Here is a 23,679-nt window from a genome sequence, read left to right on the forward strand (position 1 = left end):
CTCGTGTTACGCAGCACGTTTGATCTTCTGCAAGAACCAATGCGGTTCATTCTCGTGTTACGCAGCACGTTTGAGCTTCTGTAAGAACCAATGAGGTTCATTCTCGTGTTACGCAGCACGTTTGATCTTCTGCAAGAACCAATGAGGTTCATTCTCGTGTTACGCAGCACTTTTGAACTTCGGTAAGAACCAATGAGGTTCATTCTCGTGTTACGCGGCACGTTTGAGCTTCTGTAAGAACCAATGAGGTTCATTCTCGTGTTACGTGGCACTTTTGAGCTTCGGTAAGAACCAATGAGGTTCATTCTGGTGTTACGCGGCACGTTTGAGCTTCTGCAAGAACCAGTGAGGTTCATTCTCGTGTTACGCAGCACGTTTGAGCTTCTGTAAGAACCAATGAGGTTCATTCTCGTGTTACGTGGCACTTTTGAGCTTCGGTAAGAACCAATGAGGTTCATTCTCGTGTTACGTGGCACTTTTGAGCTTCGGTAAGAACCAATGAGGTTCATTCTCGTGTTACGCAGCACGTTTGAGCTTCTGTAAGAACCAATGAGGTTCATTCTCGTGTTACGCAGCACGTTTGAGCTTCTGTAAGAACCAATGAGGTTCATTCTCGTGTTACGCAGCACGTTTGAGCTTCTGTAAGAACCAATGAGGTTCATTCTCGAGTTACGCGGCACATTTAAAACACATATGAAATGGGTGTTTTTGTAACAATGTAAAACCATTTACTGTCAATTTAATGCATTATTGCTGAATAAAAGTATTTATTTCCTTTAAAAAAAAAAATTGAAATAACTCCTGATTGTGTCTTTGTCATCTAATAAGCATTGTTCAGGGCTTTATGACAATAGTGTGGAACAAAAAAATCTTCCGCTACTTCCATTTCATCACAACATTAATGTCACAAAATGGCACCTTTTATCAAGATAATCTTTGAATTGCTGGATGAATTACAGGTCTCGTCTCATCACTGACAAAGACAAAATTACAAAATAAAAGTTATAATAATTTCGATTGAAAGTCTATCTATTTTGTTCTGTGCATAGTGCCTGATTCTGGTTTCAGGTTCCTGTCCAACACTGGAGCCAAATTCTATAGTGAGGCGAACCCAGCAGCCAATGAAATATTCCAGTAAAAAGTGAAGGAAATGTAAATCAGTGCCTAAAGAAAGGCCCTCATGGTTTGGATGGTGGTGTGGAAAAATATTTGCAGAAAGAAGAGAATGTTGAGAGTGGCTTTTGAGAGGAAAGGTAGTCGACGTCACCAAGAGGGAGGGATGGAGCGGATCCAGACGGGAGGAATTTGTGGGAGACCACCACACAAAAAGATCCTGACGGAAAGCGTGTGTGTGTGGAGGGGAGGGATGAGCGCCGGCAGCCAAAATCATTTGACTAGAACAATTAGAACCATCCGTCTACATGCACACATGCAGAGTGAGATTAAACCAGCTCGGTTTTATTGTGCATCTTTTATTCGATGTTTTTGCATGTGTGTAAATTCAATGCTGGATTTGCACAAAAGATTAACATGACGGCACATGCTAGTGGATGAGTTGAATCCACAGCAACTACATCAATTTATCCACTAACCATTCAGAAACGTCTAAAAGTTGTAACTTCTTTCTGAGTATCTCCATCAGTGTCGACTCCGGTTTGAACAATGTAAGGCTGAACACTTTCCTCATTTTGGCTGCGTGAGATTCTCCAGCTTTGTTGTTGTTGAGCTGTTAAAGCTCCGCCCTCTTCTGGAAAGGGGGGCGGGAGCAGCAGCTCATTTGCATTTAAAGGGACACACAAAAACTGCATATTTTTGCTCACACCCAAATTTGACAAGCTATAATAAATGATCTATGGGGGATTTTGAGCTGAAACTTCAGACACATCCTGGAGATACCAGAAACTTATATTACACCTTGGGGCATTAAAGGTCCCCTTTAACTTTTTTGCTCACCAGCCACTGTGGCTAGTGGTTTTCCAGTTACTAGCCACTCAGCACTTTTACTGTCCACAATTTTGACATCGATACCATGAGGAAAAACTGCCATATAGATATTTTTAATAATAGCTCCTAATTTTTGCTGCAGGTTTATTAGGCTGCTGTCACTTTAAAACCTGATGCACGGATCCATTATACTGTTACACATGTTTTCTTTCTAAACTGTTTACGTTCACTTAAAACATGATTATTTACGTGAGTACTCACCAAGACTGGCATTTTGACATTATTTTGTGTGTATTTGACTGTTTAAGTGCAATAAGCAGCGAAAAAGAACTTAATTTAGTACTGAGAGGAAGATTTATGTGGCGCACTTTGGGCGCGAGCACAAAATATTCCTCAAAAATATTCATCTGGAGCAAATGAAACGAGGGGGATTTGTGCGTCAACTCACTGTAAAACAAGATTAGAAGCCTTTAAAATAGCATAATAGGGGCACTTTAATACTGTATCATAACCCGTCCTGTGTTAGTGTTTGATGTTGAATCATTTTCTGTCTGTGTTCATGTCATGCCATTTTGTGTCAGAGGATTTTTGAGAGTTCTGGACTGATGTTGAATGGCAGAAACAAAGCACTGTGGGATACTGTCCGCTGAAGAGCATCAGAGTGAGAGAGAGAGAGTAAAATCAACATTTCTCCTCTCAGACACTGCTAATATTTACTTTGGCTGTGTTCTGCTCGACCCTGAGCGGACATGAAGCTCTCTGGACGTGAACAGGTGCAAACGGGTGTCAGGTGGGTCATTCCTGCTCTGCAGGAAGAATAGCTTGAAATAATGTGAATAGGTTTGTGTTGTAAATTGTTATTTTGAAATTCGCCCCATGTTCACTTGTGCTATTGAGATTAAATAAAACTAAAACAATAAAAATGTAAAGATTAGGGCTGTCGATGATTAGTTATGGCAATTAAAATATTACCCGTAAAGCCAGAGCACAAATGTTGTGCGTCTTCGTTTCTGAATAAATCCACGTTTTTAGGCGAATCAATCGGGTGAATCAGTGATTCAATGACTCATTCATAAAGAGAGCCATTTACTTAATTCCTGATGAAATCAGCCGTTTGAATGAATTGAATAAATGAATGACTCAATGACTTGCTTATGTAGACATTTACCGCCACCTACTGGCAGTTTTAGTTTCAAAGTAGTTTTTAGGGCTGCACAACGATTAATCGCGGTTAATCGTTTGCAAAATAAACGTCTGTTACGTAATATGTGTGTGTTCTGTGTATAATAATTATGTATATATAAATACATGCACAGAAATATATACATGTATAAATAAATATACATATTTATATATATTTTATATTACATATAAATATAAATATTTTATATATAAATATATTTTTTTCTTAAATATATACATGTATGTGCATGTATATGTATATATGTATATATGTATATATATAAAATATATAATATATATTATATATATATATATATATATATATATATATATATATATATATATATATATATATATATATATATATATACATTATTATTAAATACACAGAACACACACATATATTACGTAACAGACTTTTATTTTGCAAACGATTAATCACGATTAATCGTTGTATCATTTCATTTAAAAAAAATAAAAAAAAATTATATATTAATGGAAACTCGATAAAGGTATAATTCATCCAAAAATAAAAATTCTGTCATTTACTCACCCTCATGGTCACTGAAGCCTAAAAGTTTGTGTAATAAATTCTATGTTAAATCAAAGCTACTTTTTGTAATGCCTGTTTGATGCTTTTCTCATTTAACACAATAATGACTTTATCTTTTAGGGGTGATTTCTCAGCCAAATTTAATTTAATTAATCGATTTAATTAATCATCACATTGTGTAATTAAAAAAATGTAATCGCTTGACAGCCCTAGTAAGAATTAGTGTGAATTTAATAGTTTTATCCCACATGTTTAGGCATGCATGATGGAGGCGGCATGTGCTGCATTGATGCGTTTTCCTCTGGATGAAACTCGTGTGACCTTTGCTTGTGACAGACGGACGAGCAGCAGGTCATGTGAGATAGATCGGGGTGTTGAGGGCGCACCATATTTTATGGTGTATTGTTCAGGACGCCCCACAGCTGGAAGTGACACTAATGAGAGTGCAGCGGTGGTTTTATCACCCTCGGCCTGATGGATTTGTTCCTTTGCTCAGCAGTGTTTCTCCGTCTGTCACGTCTGCAGTCACGCTCTGAACTGATCTGACTTCTCCAGAGCTGCGTTACGTGTTAACTACTCATTTTTCTCTCTCAGGAACTCATTTTGTGAATGTTTGTGTGTATAAACCCCAGGCATATCTTGCATCTGAATGATTAATCTGGCTGTAGGTGCTTTTCACTTGTAATCTGCTTAGAACAAACGCGTCAAACTCTTTCTTTCTTTGAAGATGAAGTGAATCTCTGTGCAAAAGCAGAGTTGATTTTTACCTTTTTTTTTGTAAGAAATGTGTGCACATCTGTGCACCATGATGCTGCTGTGATTGTAAGTGGTTGCAGGTCAAAAACTGCTTCATGAAGTCAACCTACAAATGTTTACCTACTGTTAATATTATTAAACTGGGAAAAAAATTGAAATGACACGCTTCAACTTTAAGAGGGAGACTGTCCTTGACAGTATTAATTATAATAGTAAATTAGAAAAATATTATTAATTAAAGCTGCAAGCAGAATTTTTCAGGGTTCAAGCATTTAAGGCCTTCAAGCACATGCATAAAAAGATATTAAGTTTTATTTAGCAAGCCTGTACCCACTTAAATCATAGACCATTTTCAGCCAAAACAGACAATTTACCAATGAAAATATATGGTTTATAAAGCTTTTTAACAGTAATAGCGCCACCTATAGTCCTATCTCCATAAAAGTTTGCATGCTTGTTTAGAATCATGTTACATTTTCATTAGTTTATTCTTTAAATAATAACTACTATTATTGTTCTAAAAATTCTAAAAAGTAGTAATATTGTTGTTGAAATGTGTCCTTGACATATTAATTAAAATAGTAATTCAAAAATATTAATATAAATATTAATGTTTTTCTTTTAATAATAATTAGTAGTGGTATTAATGAGGAAAAATATATATATAATATATAATAATATTTTTATTATTAATGGAAAAATAATATATATATATATATATAATAATATTTTTATTATTAATGGAAAAATAATAATAATTATAATTGATTATTATTGTTAGTAATGATTGTATTACTTAAAAACATTAGCATTAATATTTTCATTAAAGTTTTATTCTTTTAATAATAATAATAATTTTATTATTATTATTATTATTATTATTATTAAAACAAAGTAAACTATTATTGGAAATATTTTATTACTTTTATTACTATTGATTGTTGGAGGCTCTCATTTGTAGATCTTTTAGTGAATATGATTCTGTGAGATGGCAGAAAACTATACAACTTAGATATTTATGCTGTAAGTCCAAAAGATTTCTATTTCCATTAAATGCTGTTCTTGTGAATGTTCTATTCATCATAGAGTCCTGAACAAAAGTATATCGTGGTTTCCACAAAAATATGACTGTTTTCAACATTGATAATAATCATAAATGTTTCTTGAGCAGCAAATCATCATATTAGAATGATTTCTGAAGGGTCATGTGACACTGAAGACTGGAGTAATGATGCTGAAAATTAATCAGAGGAATTAATTATAGTTAATTATAATTATATATTCACATAGAAAACAGCTACTTTGAATTGTATTTTTAATTTTTTACTATTTTTGGTCAAATAAATGCAGCACTGGTGAGCAGAAGAAACTTTCAAAATCATTTATAGATATACTTCTATTGTTTTTTTTAATTATATTTTATTAATAATAAATATGAATTAATTGTCGTCATTATTTGTTGGAAACTGAGGAAAAAAAGGGGGTTAAATAGCTGTGTGTGCATGTTGTTTGTGTGTGTCTGTGTGTGCATGTTTGTGTGTATATGTCTGTTTGCATGCGTTGTGTGTGTGTGTATGCACGCATGTTGTGTGTGTGCGCATGTGTTGTGTGTGTCTGTATGCATGCATGATGTGTGTGTCTATATGCATGCATGTTGTGTGTTGATGTGCATTCATGGTGTGTGTGTGTGTGTGTGTGTGTGTGTGTGTGTATCTGAATGCATGCAAGATGCGTGTGTGTCTGTGTATGCAAGGTGTGTATGTTCTTGTATACATGGTTTATGAGGACACACATGAATATAATGACATGGGTATTACGACGTAAACATGGTTTAGTAAACCAAATTGCTTTAAAAACATACTAAATGTTTTTTTAAATTCAAAAAATGCAGAATGTTTTGTGTGATGGGTAGGTTTAGGGGTAGAGGTAGTGCAGGGGGAGAAAATGTACAGCTTTACAGTATAAAAACCAGTACATCTACGGAGAGTCCCCGTAAACCACATATACAAGTGTGTGTGTCTGCATGTAGTTTGTGTGTGTCTACATACATGTTGTGTGTAAGTCATTAGGCGGCACAGAGCTCTGATTGTGTGCTGCAGTTGTGTCTCTCTCAATGGTTTCTGGCTGTCTGTTTGCGTCACGTTTGTATTTGTGGTTGGAAAATCCATGTGGAGGTGCTCTGGAGTCTGCTAAAGTCATTAAGAAATCTCAGACACACACACACACACTTTCAGGTCCTCCTCTACGGAAAGAGGGAGGGTCCAAACAGCTGACATATGATTGTGATTTGCGTGCTGCCGTTTGGCTCACGTTCACAGCGCTTTGATTTAAAGAGAGCAGCCCGCACACGCTCGCACTTCCACCGCTCTCTCTCATAATCTAGTGACACAGAAAGCGTTTTAACATGAAATGACAATTCTGAAGTTCAAAACAGGGCGTACTTCATCTTTAAAGCGTCATAGAGATGGCTCTGCTTTGCTTTCTGAAGCTCTGGCAGGAAATGAAAGGTGTCAGGAGGTTCATCAGGAGTTAATGCTAACATTCTCTCTGCTTGAACCCAGAGTTTTGTTTTTCCTTCAGCATGATGCTTGAATCAAGCGTCTTCAACGCAGCGAGTACAATAGAGGATTCATTGGTTCGGGACCCTCGACCGAGTTGTAATTGGCAGCATATGTCCGTCCGTCGCTCCAGAAATAGCCCTGATGGAAGCTGTAGTTTGTGTGTGTTATCGAACCAGATGTGTGATGTGTTCACTGATTGTGTTCTCTGAGAAATCAATCTCACTAACCCTCCCGATCCAAACGAGCCCTGCGGCCAAATAAAGCTCTGTTTGTGCAGATCTTTGACGAGAAATCATTGAGACTAATAACACCTTCACATCAGGGCCATCACGATGTTTTGTGTGCTGATAATTGGCTTCTTTTTAACCTTTTTAATGTGAGCACGTCTCCGAGCGTTAATAAAGTGCCCTTTCCGCATCACAAACACGCACGATTTCCACTTTACAGCCTCAGGTTTGTTCGGTCTCATTGTTCAGATTCACAGCATGTTGTGCATTGAGTGCCATTACTGTCCTCAGACGATTGAACATTCGACAGTTCAGCTTCATCTGTGCTTTTATCCAACAAGGACGCATTAAATTGATCAAAAGTGGCAGTGAATACATTTATAATGTTACAAAATACAGTTTCATATAAATGCTGTATTTTTGAACTTTATGTTCATCAAAGAATCCTGAAAAACAATGTATTACAGTTTCCACAAAAATATGAACTGTTTTCAACATTGATAATAATCATAAATGTTTCTTGAGCAGCAAATCATCATATTAGAATGATTTTCTGAAGGATCATGGATCAATTCAGCTTTGATCACAGAAATAAATTACACTTTACTGTATATTCACATAGAAAACAGCTATTTAAAATTGTAAAAAAAAATACACTATTTTTACTGTATTTTGGATTAAAAAAAAATGCAGCCTTGGTGAAGAGAACATTAAAAAATTTGTCTGACCCCAAACTTTGTTTTTATTTTATTTTATTTATTTTATTTTATTTTATTTTATTTTATTTTATTTTATTTTATTTTATTTTATTTTATTTTATTTTATTTTATTTTATTTTATTTTATTTTATTTTATTTTATTTTATTTTATTATTTTAATTTAATTTAATGTAATTTAATGTTTTAATAATTAAAAACAATTGCATTTTATTGTTCTATTAATTTGTTGTTATTTTATTTTATTTTAATTTTATTTTTTAATAATTAAAAACAATTGCATTTTATTGTTTAATCTAATTTTAATTTTAATTCGTTGCTTTTTATTTTATTTTTTAATAATTAAAAACAATTGCATTTTATTGTTTAATCTAAGTTTTATTTTAATTTATTGCTTTTTTTATTCTTTTTTTTTTGCAAAGCTAATTATAAATGTCAATTTTCAGTTTCAAACTCATTTTATGTAGAGGGCACTTTTTATGGACATATTAGATTGATTTCTGAAGGATCATGTGACACTGAAGACTGGAGTAATGATGCTGAAAATTCAGCTTCGATCGCAGGAATAAATTACATTTTACTGTATATTCACATAGAAAACAGCTATTTTAAATTGTGAAAATATTTAGCTATTTTACCGTATTTTTTATCAAATAAATGCAGCCTTGGTGAGCAGAAGAGAGACTTTCAAAAAACATAAAGTCTGACTGACCCCAAACTTTGAACACATCTGACATCTACCAACACTTTGTTACAGTAGCTCTGCACTGAGCTTTCATTTGTATCAGGAAATAAGACGGGAAGGCACCTGTATGTCTGTCTGACTGACTGGAGTCTCTTCCCGTCCGGATTATCAGCATTCCAGCCGATGGAATTCCGTTTTTGAGTGATTGAATTCATTTTTCTGGCTGTTGTGTCTGTGAGCTGCAGTGCTGGAGTGGAAATTTATAAATCATGACATAATCATGCTGTATTTTTCTCCGCGGGAGTAGATTCAGTGAGGTAACTGGGAAAGTGCTATTAAAATGTTCATCATCTCTTCTTCCAGTTAATGCGCCAGATCTCCGTGCACATTTTTTATTTCTGGAATGGAAGGAATGTGTTTCCCGCCACGTGCAGCGGCACTTTCGGGGTGTGTGTGTGTGTGTGTGTGTGTGTGTGTGTGTGTGTGTGGGGAGACTCTATTCTTTACACATGTCTTCCAGGCATTAGTCCTATCATGATCCAGACTGTGTGTGTGTGTGTGTGTTTGAGGCTCCCGTCCCCTCAGTATTCACAGGCTCTTGGGAGTGCAGGGCACAGCTGGTAGTGATGGTGCAGGAATGAACTCGCACAGAACGTATCGTAGACTTTTGTTTAAGCTTATTATAATGACTGTAGACTAATGAAAACCCAGGGTCGCCAAAACATTTTATGTAGAGGGCACTTTTTATGGGCTGATTTTTTTTTAATAAATAAATAATAATAATAATAATAATAATAAAAAAATTGCATTTTATTATTTAATCTCATTTTTATTTTAATTTATTGCAATTTTATTTATTTATTTATTTTTCACCATAGACTAATGTAAACTCAGAGTTGCCAAACTCGTTTTATGTAGAGGGCACTTTTTATGGGCTATTTTTTTAAATCTTATTTTTATGCATTGCATTTTATTGCATTTTATAGTATTCCATTTTTATTTTATTTTGTGTTTTATTTATTTGTAATTTATTCGTATTTTTTTTATTATTGAATTTTATTTTTGTTTCATTTTATTTATTTTTTGTATGTTTTAATGAATTTTATTTATAATTTTTTTATAATTCTTTTGTATTTTATTGTTTCAAAAAGCTAATTTTAATGACCATTTAAAGCTAATTATAATAATCATAGACTAACATAAATCCAGAGGTGTCAAACTTATTTTTTGTAGAGGGCACTTTTTATGGGCTATTTTATTTTATTTTATTTTATTTTATTTTATTTTATTTTATTTTATTTTATTTTATTTTATTTTATTTTATTTTATTTTATTTTATTTTATTTTATTTTATTTTATTTTATTTTATTTTATTATTTTATTTTATTTCATTGCATTGCATTGCATTGCATTGCATTGCATCCAGTTTTTATTTTATTTATTTGTCATTTATTTGTATGTATTTTATTGAATTTTATATTTGTTGAATTTTATTTATTTTATTTTTATTGCATTTTATTTTATTGCCTTTTATTGCATTGCATTGTTTTTATTTTTTGTTTTTATTTATTTGTCATTTATTTGTATTTTTTTTATTTATTTTATTTTTATTGCATTTTATTGTTTTGAAAAGCAATTCACCCTCACCCTCCTTTTTTTATTCAAATATAAAGTATTTTTTCCCTATTCGATTTGATGCTGCTTTTTGTAATTCATCCTCACTGAGGTCCTAATCATGTTTTCATGTCCTCTCCCTCAGCAAAGCCGTTTATCTCGCATCTGCCCCGTAATGTATGGGAAAACTTTATTACTCTTGAGCAGAGAGGCGAGAACTGATAAAACGCACATTATAATTCAGACCACACACTGATGCGGTAAACATTGAGGGCTTGTTGCCTTGTGTTGTCAAACTTAAGACTATCAGTCTGGTCCTGTTGTTGGGATGCAAGTGAATTGCAACCAAATGGCTGTAAAATAAGTGAATCCTGGCAATAATCACACTAAACGTTGCCTTTATTGCAAGTTGCCATTTTTGCATGCAGTATGAATAAGACTGAGACTAATATAAAGTTCACCACCCTCTTTATAGATGTTGAGATGAATTGTGGTTTAAATCTCAGCAGTTATCTTCATGTTTTAATCTAGAACTGTGTAAAAGTTCCCATGAGCAGTTCTGTTCGCTGATGTCGTCGGCTGAGAGGGTGATGAAGTGAAGTGTCTGGGTTCGAGTTTGTGAAGTTAACATCAGGTCCCCATGACCTTTGACCTCCAGGGGGGGTCAGCTTCACACTTTGACCTTCTCATTCATAAATTCTTTGTCACCCTGGAGAGTCTTGCGCATCCCGCGATCTGTTCCCCTTTCAAACCGTTACCATATATTATAACTGTAACTGTTGGAGTCTCCAAGTGTCCTTTATTGGAAAGACACGTAAATTTACCTCAGCTTGCAGAAAATACAGGTTTGTGAGAATCACCCTTCAATTTGATAATTTACTTTGCTGGATATTGCAAATGATGACAAAATAAATGTTGAACAAGATGTATGCTTAATTTCAGGATAAGTATGTGATTGTGATTAGTCACGCAAAGTTGTTATTAATTGTGATAAAAAAAAATTTAATTAGGTAATAATTTTTTTTATCTATTGCAAATGACAAAATAAACATTAAACAAGATGTATGCTTAATTTCATAAGTATGCGATTAATCGCGATTAGTCATGAAAAATTGTGATTTAATCATGATTTAAAAAATGTAATCTTGCAAATGATGACAAAATAAATGTTAAATAAGATTGATGCTTAATTTCAGGATAAGTATGCAATTAATTGTGATTAGTCACTCAAAATTGTGATTAACCTTGATAAAAAAAAATCAGTCTATTGCAAATGACAAAATAAATGTTAAACAAGATGTATGCTTAATTTCATAAGTATGCGATTAATCGCGATTAGTCATGAAAAACTGATTTAATCACGATTTTAAAAATGTAATCTTGCAAATGATGACAATAAATGTGTTAAAGATGTATGCTTAATTTAAGGATAAGTATGCAATTAATTGTGATTAGTTGTGATAAACAATCTATTGCAAATGATAATATAAATGTTAAACAAGATCTATGCTTAATTTAAGGATAAGTATGCGATTAATCGTTATTAGTTAAGACAAAATGGTAATTTTTTTTTTTATCTGTTGCAAATGACATTGCAAATTAAACAAGATGTATGCTTAATTTCATAAGTATGCAATTTAGTCATGAAAAACTGATTTAATCACGATTTTAAAAATGTAATCTTGCAAATGATGACAATAAATGTGTTAAAGATGTATGCTTAATTTAAGGATAAGTATGCGATTAATCGTTATTAGTCACGCAAAATGGTGACAATTTTTTTTTTATCTATTGCAAATGATGACAAAATAAATGCTAAACAAGATCTATGCTTAATTTCATAAGTATGCGATTAATCACGATTAGTCATTCAAAACTGATTAATCAAGATTTTTAAAATGTAATCTGTAAATATAAATTGCAAATGATGACAAAATAAATGTGTTGATAAATGCTTGATTTAAGGATAAGTATGTGATAGTGATTAGTCACGCAAAATTGTGATTAATCGTGATTTTTAAAAAAAAAAATTAATCAATTGCAAATGACAAATGTTAAACAAGATGTAGGATTAAATTTAGGATAAGTATGCGATTAATCACGATTAGTCATGCAAAATGGTGCAATTACATTTTTTTAATTTATTGACAGCAGTAGTGTGTGTGTGTGTGTGTGTGTGTGTGTGTGTGTGTGTATATATATATATATATATATATATATATATATATATATATATATATATATATATATATATATATATATATATATATATATATATATATATATAGTAGTGTTAACTAATATTATATATATATATATATATATAATATTAGTTAACACTGAACGGTTCACCTTTATTAGGATTGCAACCCAAAAGTTAAAATATTGTCTCCATCGTGTTGCACAAAACTATACTTTTGTTCTAATTCGTATGAACAAAGTTATTTTGTCATAAAGCATGGCAAAAAAAAAACAGAAGTCCATGTGAACATTATATTCTATACGTTTTTTTTTTTTCAAAACATGCAATAACCTTTTATAGATTTGAGAAGAGCAGCTTGGTCACTGTCCTAAATCACGTTTGGTTTGGAAAATCATACATGTTTTACATCATGATTAGACATGGCAGAACTGTGTTGTTCATGCGGGCGGCTTGTAACTGCATCACCTCGTGCCTGTAATAGTAATGATGAACTACTTAAAAGCACATCAATAGGGATTTCTAAAGCCTCTCAGCGATTAATGAGGTCGAGGAGACATGTCTTCTGCTAGCTGAAGCAGCTCTCCAGGGCTCCGCTGATCTCGCTGATGCTTCATTAGAATGCTCTGGCGCTCTTGACCCGCTCTCCATCACAGACTGAAGCAGACGCTCTGTTCGTAACCTGTCGCGCTCCGTCGTGGAGCTGTTATTAGCCGGCGTCAGACACACAGACGGCTCACTGTACCGAGATCATTACTGACTGAAAATCTCTGTCAGAAGTCAGGAGTGGATGTGTGTGTGACACAGACGTGCTGTTCTCACTTGATGCATGTGGATGTTCTTGTTTAGTAGATGTGCGTCTGCTAAGAGGTCTAAAGGTTAAATGTGAAGTGGGTCATTATTTTTGTTTTCTCAATATTTAGTTTAATATTCAGTTATGTTTGACCAAACTCTGTCAAAAAAATCATGTTGGCCAAGTTAAGGATCATTATTACTATTGGTCAAATGTATATTAATAATTAAATAAATAAAAAATAAATGTATTATTTTTTATTTTCCATTCCATTTGATGCTGTTATTGTTTTTTTCCATGATTTATATATATATATGTATATAAAATTTTTATTTATTAATTTTTTTCATTATAATAATAATAAGATATTTTTTAAGTTTATACTGTGTATACGCTGCTCAAAAGTTTGGGATCCATAAATATTTTTAATGTTTTTAATGTCTCCTGCTCAACAATGCTGCATTTATTTGAACTAAAATACAGAAAATAGTGAAATATTATTACAATTTAAAACAGCTGTTTTCTATGTGAATCTATAGTAAAGTGTAATTTATTTCTGTGATCAAAGCTGAATTTTCAGCATCATTACTCCAGTCTTCAGTGTCACATGATCCTTCAGAAATCATTCTAATGTGATGATTTGCTGCTCTAGAAACATTAATAATTATCAGTGTTGAAAACAGTTGTGTAAAATTTATTTTTTAGGACTCTTTGATGAATAAAAAGTTCAAAAGAACTGCATTTTTTTTTTTTTTTAAATAAAATATTTTGTAACATTATAAATGTCTTTACTGATACTTTTGATTAATTTAATGTATCCTTGCTGAATATAAATATTAATTTCTTTCCATAAATAAATAAATAAATAAATAAATTCTTACTGACCCAGAATTTTGAACGGTAGTGTATAATGTTACGAAAGCTTTCCATTTCAGATAAATGCTGATTTTTGAACTTTCCATTCATCAAAGAACTGTTTTCAACATTGATAATAATAATAAATGTTTCTTGAGCAGCAAATCAGCATATTTCTGAAGGATCATGTGACATGCACATGCTGAATGAGTTCATGATTAATAGAACAATGACGTTTACTTTCACTATTCAGATTAGAGCTGTCATTCTAGTCAACGGTCATCTAAATCACATGAGCGTTAGATTTATTATTCAGCAGCTCTGCTGCAGTGATTGAACTGTCAGGAGGATTTTCAGATCATAAACCCAAACAAACATCTGCCTTTTAATAGTTTTATCTTTGATTATTTCAGACTTTTCACAAAATCTGCTGATTTGAGCCCAACAGATGCCAGAACATGAACCTGTTCAAGATTACAGAGTATTATTCCTCTCAGTTTGTTTTTTGGATCGAACATTGATTTGTATGTTATATCGGTCGTGTCTCAGGTGAAATGTGTCTGTCAATACTTGAAACAAACATGTGAACGCATGTGGTTATATGCATATGGTTGCTTTTTATTTATTGCTTGCACTAAAATGGAGAGCAAAGTGAAGAGAGAGACTGACTGTGGATATTGAATCATACAAAGACTCATACATGGATTGGATTGATAAACACTTGTGATCAATTTGTTTCCAGAGTGTTCTGTCCTAATTTAACCCTAGTTTATAACACTGAAAGTCCAATACTTGTGAAGCTAAAGCTAAATTACCATGAAAATTGTTTAATAATCTTTGTTTATTGCAGAACAAGGCTTTATATAGCACTAAAAGTGTAAGACTTTATTAATTGGCTGTTATAATGTGTTTGGTCTCTGGCTGTGCCTGTAATTGGCCTTTTTTATGCTCTGCAGTTTCTTTTGTGAGAACAGTTTGAGTAAAGACTAAATATTGCAGCTAATTAATCTCCCGTCGCCTGAATAAATTACTCATGCTGAGCTCATTGTGAAACGTGCAGAATTATGCAGTCAGCCAGTTTAATTCATTTTTTAAAAAACGACCTGAATTGTTCTTGTTCAGCTTTAGTTCTCGTCCCGGTGAGACACATTATAATAAATGAGACCGGCAGCGGGGTTTTTTTTCTTATGCATAATTGAACTTGTAAATGAGGCATATCAGTGTGACTTTATATGATTGTTTAATCAGCGCTGATCTGTATTCCTCAAGTGCTTTTATTATTTATTTATTACTGCTTTTCAATTTTACTTGAGTAAAAGTGCACTTATTCAATCAGGTGTTCACTTGAATGTTGGTCCTTTATGGCTCTCATTTGTGTCTGTCTGACAGATCAAGAGCTCTAAATGTGAGACGGAGATCCAGGCGCTGTCGCTGAAGAGTTTGCTCTATCTGGAGCGCTACATGTACCTGATCCTCTTCAACACGTACCTGCACCTGGAGAAGAGAGACTCCTGGCAGCGCTCCTTCAGCCAGTGGATGCTGCAGGTGAGATCAGATCATTTGTGTTCATCCTTAACCCTGTGTGTCCCACCACATCAACTAATAATTTTACAGTTCAGATGTGTAAATATGTTGAGTAGTTCTCTCCATTATGTCATGTTAATGCTTAACCCTCTGGAGTCTGAGGCTGATTTGGGGCCTGGAGAAGTTTTGACATGCTCTGACATTTGTGCTTTTTTCAGTTGTTCATAAACATATTAATGACAAAAGTATCATTACACTGTATTCTGCACAAACTAGGCTACAATAATATGTGAGGAACATGTATGTACATGTTTGTATTTTTGAAGGAATAATGTTTATGCGTGGTTATTGAAAAAACAAAAAACTTAAGTCACTGAAATAAGGCCAAAAAAAGTATATTAAATCTGTGTTCACAAGACTTCTGGGTATTGGAGGTTGTAGACTAGAGTTTTTGCTTCAGAATTATGTAAAAATTATGCTGCCTACTCCTTCATATAAAACAATATATTGATTTAGTTTTTGTAAGACACTTTTTGTCAAGAAACACAGTATGCGTGGAGGCGTGAATCATCATGAATAATGGGTCATTTACACCTGAGAAGACAAAAGAATCGCATAATAATGACCTGAAATGACTTGCATATTAATGAGGCCTTTCAGTCAGGTAGGGTGTAAAAAAAACCCTCTGTAACAATGTCTCAGCTCATCTTAAACAGCAATACTGTGAAATATTATTATAATTTAAAATAATGGTATTCTATTACATTCTTTAAAATATAATGTATTTCTGTGATACAAAGTGTCTGAACAATTATGTTACCTCTGTGGCATTTCATATAGGCTTTTAGCTTAAAAGCATGCACATTTGGAGAAATATTGATGGATTCTTATATATTTATGTCAATTTTCTATACTGAGAAGTAATATTTATTGTCATCACTATGAGTGCTGGATACTGTGTTTTCAATTCCTACTTGCAGCCGGAGGGCGCTCTCTGTACACCTTTAGGCCACAAATTCATATAAAGAAGGAACCGGGAACTAACTGTATGTCTTCTAGAGGTCACTAACCATGGCTTTTACATCCAAATAAACACTTTTCAAGACAATAAATACACGATTGAGACAATGCATACAAGTATTGCCTCTGAATTTGCGTCTGAATAGCGCTGGCTCCGTGGGTGTGGCCGCATTAGCGGATCATGAGCTGAATCACAGACTTCTGACATGGCTCTCTTTTCATACAGATTACATAAACACAGAATATTTGTTTTCGATTTGACTTACACTATTTAAAACCTGACATTTCAAAGTTTTTTTTAGACATAAGTCTAATTTTTTTGTCATTAGTATTCATAAGTTACAGTTCATTTTCTAAGAACTATCAGATTGGACTTCGTTCAGAGGGAGAGGAGAGATCACGCATCATGTTAGTTTTCTTTATTTTACAAAAAGCACAACATTGTGTTTTTACTCTGAATGTACACAAATAAAAGAAGATATTCTATAGTTTCAATTGATATATTACTTATGTCTCTATGATGAGAAATGACAGAGTATTTTAAGTCTGTTTTGCTGCAATGTGCAAAAAATCCTGCAAAACGCGCTGGCGCGTTTTCGAACCTCAGGGAGTTAAAAGCCTATATTGCAAAAGATTTTAATTTTGACAGCAAATTTTAATTGTTTTGCCATTTAGTTTGTCAAATTGTAGCCATCTGAATTGTTTGTTTTAGACTAGATTTAATGAAAAAATCACAGTTTTGAAATTATTTGAAATGTATAACTGAGTATCATCGTCATAGCAGTGTGAATTACCAAGTGAAAGCATATATTGAAAACAGCAGAGGGCCTAACACCGAACCTTGCTGCACTCCATACTTTACTGATGTTATCTTAGATTTTACCCTGTTTAAATAAACAAAATGGTAACGTAGTTAAATTGTAATGCATCAATTAAGCATTTCTCTAAAATTTGTTCCCTTTTTATTAGGGATACACCGATACCAATTCTAGGCCTGATACCAAGCTCACGTAAATACAGTCGGTTATGGCTTAAGTGGACGTAAACATTTGGGTGAAAACAGGATGCGTTTCAGTATCCATGGATTTGGTCTTAAAGGGACCGTAGCCTATATTTGTCATTAATGTTAATAAAACAACACAATATGTTAAATAGATGTAAATGTTCTTTCTTCAGTCGAAAAGAAACGAAGGTTTTTGATGAAAACATTCCAGGATTTTTCTCCTTATAGTGGACTTCAATGGGCACCAAACAGTTGAAGGTCAAAATTAAATTTCACTGCAGCTTCAAATTGTTCTACATGATCCCAGATGAGGAATAAGAGTCTTATCTAGAGAAACCATCGCTCGTTTTCTGAAATTATTTAGTTTTAGCCATAAATGCTCATCTTGAACTAGCTCTCTTCTTCTTCTTTATTAGAATTCTGTGTGTAGGTGTATTACTGCCCTCCACAGGTCAAAGTTTGAACTAATTGTTATGTACTATTGAACTAGCATATTGCATATAACAATTAGTTCAAAACTTTGAAAATGAGTGATGGTTTCTCTAGAGAAGACCCTTATTTCTCATCTGGGATCATGTAGAGCTCTTTGAAGATGCACTGAAACTGTAATTTTGATCTTCAACCGTTTGGTGCCCATTGAAGTCCACTATAAGGAGAAAAATCCTGGAATGTTTTTATCAAAAACCTTCATTTCTTTTCGACTTAAGAAAGAAAGACATGAACATCTTGAATAACATAGGGGTGAGTAAATTATCAGGAAAAGTATTTAAAGGTGGACTAATCCTTTAACTCATGAACAGGAAGTGATGATTCAGTGAGATCTGAGACCAAAGGTTTGCATGCATTGTGTGCATTTGTCCAGCTGTTTGAGCTGTCTGAGAAGCTGTTGTTGAATGTTTTGTGGTGGATCCTCTTCTCCCGTGTGAATTTGTGCTTGTCGAGCCGTAGCCATCGCTTCATTTGGATGCGTACCCTGGAATTTACAAGCTTATTCTAGCATCACTGAGGCCGCTGCTTCACACGCCGGGTTTCGCGAGGCCTGTGTGCCGTTTTCTGCTTGTGTGTGTGTGTGTGTGTGTGTGTGTGTGTGTGTGTTGAGGCCAGCTGTGGCTCACGGTAAAGTCTGGAATTTACTGCCATTCCAAACAAATGAGTGTTTCCCCCCTGCGCGGAACAGTGCGCTTTTCCCTGATGCCTTTCTATACTCTTACAGTCCTGCAGTTCAGCGACTGATGAAGCATGGAAACAGGCCAGGTCTTTAGTTTGGTTTTGTTTCAGATGAACCAACCATCGTTCAAAACATGTTCAGTTGAACTAAACTAACCTAGAGCAATCTGATTAACTCATCAGTCAACATCCAGCCTGATTTCTACCCTAACTCCATGTCCAATCGATAATCACAGTCTGGAAACATTGACCCCGTTGATGTGACTATAACCGAGAGTCCAGCACATATGAAAGGAATATTCTAGCTTAAATACAACATCAACATACTGTAGATTAACACAGAAAATCTAATATATAATAAAAGGAAAAAAAATATATTATACAAATCCTTGTTTACTGTGTAAGTCAGAAAGTATATTATATGCATGTAGAAATAATTAAAATATTTTAAAAAATAATAGTCTAGTCTTGAGATTTCTTCCGGGATTAATCATTTCAATATTTAAATAATTATGGTCAAGGTTTATTATAATTAACTAAAACTATAACCATCATTTTAACTGAAACTAAAAACTTTTTGTATAAAACTACAATATTAAAAAACTTTTTTAAAATTTTATTTAATGTAATTTCCAAGGCAACATTTCTAATTATTATTTAGTTTAAATTGATGTATTAAAATAACTAAAACTAAAATAAATGTATATAAAAAATGACACAATAAAATGACTAAAATTAAAATGAAAACAGAAAATGTAGAAATAAAATTTATCATTCTCAATGATGCTTAACTTAAAAGCTGGGATGGACAATATATTGAATATTTTCTATATTGAATATTATACAATATCTTATTTAATGACCTAATGAAATTATATATATTCTTAATTTTGTTTAAATCACATCAATGAATTGGTTTGATGCTATTCTAGTCTGTGCAGGTGATATAACTATTGATGACGTTCACTGAGTGTAAGTGTGGAGAGGATCTTCTTAGTCCATTTACTTCTTTCATTTCTTCAGATAAGAGCCAATGTGCCGCGCAGCGATAAGACATAATAAAGGCTCATTCCGGCGTGAACGGCTGACCGATAACAGATAAAAGAGCTTTGTGTGTCGTCATGTCATTCTCCTCAAGATTAATAGCTTGTGTTGAACTGATGATCATTTTTAAGTCTCTTTGAATGAATTCAGTGTTTCTTAAGAAAGTTTGATGGTTCTTTACGTTTTTGATATTTGAGTTTGAGTCATTTTAGTAATTTTTTGTTCTTAAACCTTATAGTGTCTTTGGGGACTTTTTAGACCCCCAACAACATTTTCTAAAATAAAAAATAAAAAAAGTTCTCATTGTCCAAATGACATGAAAATTTGTACAGTGGTTAACACTTTATAGATCTACAAATTAAAAAAAAAAAAAAAAAAAAAATGGAGTGATATCTTGTTATGTTAGTGTAGGAAAAAAAAAGTCACACTCAGTGTCTTTGGGGTCTCCAGAGACCCCAGGCAACAAAATGTAATTTTGTAACAAAACAATTGTTTTTTAAAAAACAAATGTAATTTTACTCTGTTTATTAATGTTTTTACTTCATATTTGTGCAGTTTTGGAGTATTTATCATATCTTTTAAATTTATATAAATAAATTAAAAAATATTTTGTTGTAGGTTTTTGTACAATAACAGCTTATGTAAAATTCACTTTATAAAAGACCCACATTTCTAACTTTCATTCATGGGGATAACATGGATAATTTGACATGGTTTAATGTAAGATTTTTGCCCATCTTTTGGAAAATGCAGTTTTAAAAGTAAAAAATTATCACTTTATCCAGTAGATGCTGCAGCGCTCCACTATTTGCTATTTGACTGACTGAAAAACATCTTTACACAAGTATTTTCAGTTGATTCATATCTAAATATTATGAAATAAAAATATATATTTTTTTGTACTGAAAAAAATAAGTTTTTCAACAATGTGGATTTTGATGTTTTTTTTTTTTTTTCATTTTCTAAGTGGGGTCTCATCATAATGTAACAACTGAAAACAATTGTGATTTGATAATATTTAGATATAAATCCAACTGAAAAAACTTGTGAAAAGATGTCTTTCAGTCAGTCAAACAGCAAATAGTGGAGCTCTGCTGCCATCTACTGGATAAAGTGATCATTTTTTACTTTTAAAACTACATTTTCCAAAAGATGGACAGAAATCTTACACTAAAACATGTCAAATTATCCATGTGATCCCCATGAATGAAAGTTAGAAATGTGGGTCTTTATAAACTGAATTTTAAATAAAAAGCTGTTTTTGTATAAAAATAAAAATAATAATAATAATATAAAAAATATTTAAATTTATTTATATAAATTAAAAAAAAATATGATTTTTGACAAATGTGGAGTAAAAACATTAATACAGAGTAAAATTACATTGGATTTTTTTTTTTTTAAACAATTATTTTATTACAAAATTGCATTTTGTTGCCCCAAAGACCCTGAGTGTACACCCCAAACGAAGACCGCAAAAGGGTTAAAGAGGTCATGTTATGCTTTTACAAAGTCTTGATGATGTTTTTGGCTGCACTAGAACAGGTTTTCCTGCTTGAATGTTGATTATTTTCCTCATTGTTGCAGCTCCTCTCTTCCCAGTCTGTCAGTAACACTCTGTCTCTATGAAGCCCCTCCTTCTGAAAAGCACAGCGTGCTCTGATTGGTCGGCTGGAGCAGTGTGTTGTGATTGGTCAAGCGCTTCGAGCGCGTGTTTGAGTCGCAGCAGGAGTCAGATTTCATTTATCACAAGAGTGAGGAGCTGACTGACAAGACGATGGCAGAAGAATCGAAGCCTATTTAAATGTGTCCCGCCCCTTCCCAACTCAACCAGGCCCCGCCCCTTTGTTTTGGATGGGAATTATTTCAATGAGGAATATTGTGACGTATTTGTTCCCAGAAGAAAACTCAAGACTACAATAGAGGCGTTTCAGGGAGTTCAGAAGCGGAGAATATCTCCTGCTGGAGGGACCTTAGAGGAAGTTTTTCATGCTCAAAAGAAAGATGAACATGGAAAAAAGCAGAATAGTTCTCTTTAAATGTTTTCAATTGGTAAATAATTGTAGTCATCATCAACAAACGCATGGTTTTATTTTGGCATTATAACTTTTGGCATGTAAACAGTACAAGGTAAAGAGTAATATTACAGCTTCAGATACAGAGCCGTCATTTTTGCTGTGCATGTGTCCCTATTTTTATCCTGTAATAAGATCATTTTGTTTTGTATCTCACTGAATGGCGTTTAAAGCCCATGTTGATCCGTTTGCAGTGAAGCGCGTGTTGTGAGCGGCAGATTCGGCTCTGGATCTTTGAAGTGGAATGAACCGTATTGAAGACATTCCTGCATTATAAAAACAGGGAAAGATCTCTGTGAAAACACGCTGCATTTGTGATTTTTCTTCATGTGGATGGGGAAATCTGGACCTGGATGAAAGTCATTTAGCTCAATTTAAAGCTGTGAATTATTATGAGCAATTGTCTCATATAAAGTGTTGATAAACTCGAGTTCAGTCTGTTTTATCAAATCCCTCATGTCAGTTCAACCCTGTATTTTTCTTCACAAACTGAGGAACGCATTTCATTACAGTGACTTTATTCGGTGAACTGTTCCTTTAAGGTCATGTGATGGCTGTTTGAGGTGATATTCTCACTGTATCACTCTGTGTGTGTCTGTCAGGAGATTTACAGCTGCTAATATGGTGTGTTTGTCAGGATTTCTCTCACTAAAGAGCAGCAGAGGATGATGGATGGTGTTCTGCGCTCATAACATCTGTCGTTTTACTGCAGTCCAGTGTTTGTCTGCGCTCTTTCCTCTTTGTGTCCAGTGTTTGTTATTTTTATAGCTGCCGGTGGGAGTCGGTCCAGATCCCACTGGCACCTGACGCAGGGAATCATGGGTACCTCGAGTGTTTAAAACCTGAATCCAGCTGTGTGTCTCAGAATAAACTCTCATTTATGATTCGGTTTCCCTCGAAACAGGCCAGATGATCCAGAAGAACACAACTACAGCGCTCAGAATGACAACCACAGATACTAACTGTGTGTGACTGGAAGAGGAGCGTTTGTCAAAATGAACTGTGAATGTTGATTTGACCAAGTTTAACACAGATTAAAGTCTTAAAGTTTGAAGCTTATATCATACTAAGCTGTTGGTATGGTGCTTTGCATAGTTGCTAGGGAGTTACTAGGCAGTGGCTAGTTGGATCGGTGGGTGGGTGGATATATAGGCAGACAGGATTGATGGATGGATGGATGGATGGATGGATATGGACAGGATAGATAGACAAGATGGATGGATGGATAAATGGATAGAAGACAGACAGATGAATAGATGATGGATGGATAGAGATGGATAAATGGATAGACAAGATGGATGGATGTATAGATAGACAAGATGGATGATAGACTGGATGGATGGATGGATGGATAGACAGACAGATGGATGGATAGATAGACAGACAGACTGATGATAGACAGGATGGATGGATGGATAGATAGACAGACGGATGGATGGATGGATGGATGGATGGATGGATGGATGGATGGATGGATGGATGGATGGATGGATGGATGGATGGATGGATGGATGGATGGATGGATAGATGATAGACAGCATGGATGGATGGACAGACAGACAGATAGACAGACAGATAGATAGATAGATAGACAGATAGATAGACAGATAGATAGATAGACAGATAGACGGATAGACGGATAGATAGACGAATAGATAGATAGATAGATAGATAGATAGATAGATAGATAGATAGATAGATAGATAGACGGATAGATAGACGGATAGATAGACGGATAGATAGACGGATAGATAGACGGA

General features: G+C 33.7%; 1 protein-coding gene across 1 annotated transcript in view; it reads left to right on the plus strand.

Annotated features, from left to right (window-relative positions):
* pald1a (phosphatase domain containing paladin 1a) overlaps window positions 1-23,679 on the plus strand; it is a 65,328-nt gene that overhangs the window by 40,451 nt on the left and 1,198 nt on the right. Inside the window, exon 19 of the mRNA XM_067368562.1 lies at window positions 15,476-15,631. Coding sequence (XP_067224663.1) covers window positions 15,476-15,631 — 156 coding nt within the window. The remainder of the gene's footprint in view (window positions 1-15,475; window positions 15,632-23,679) is intronic.

This window comes from Chanodichthys erythropterus, chromosome 19, assembly GCF_024489055.1.
Source record: "Chanodichthys erythropterus isolate Z2021 chromosome 19, ASM2448905v1, whole genome shotgun sequence".
NCBI lineage: Eukaryota > Metazoa > Chordata > Actinopteri > Cypriniformes > Xenocyprididae > Chanodichthys > Chanodichthys erythropterus.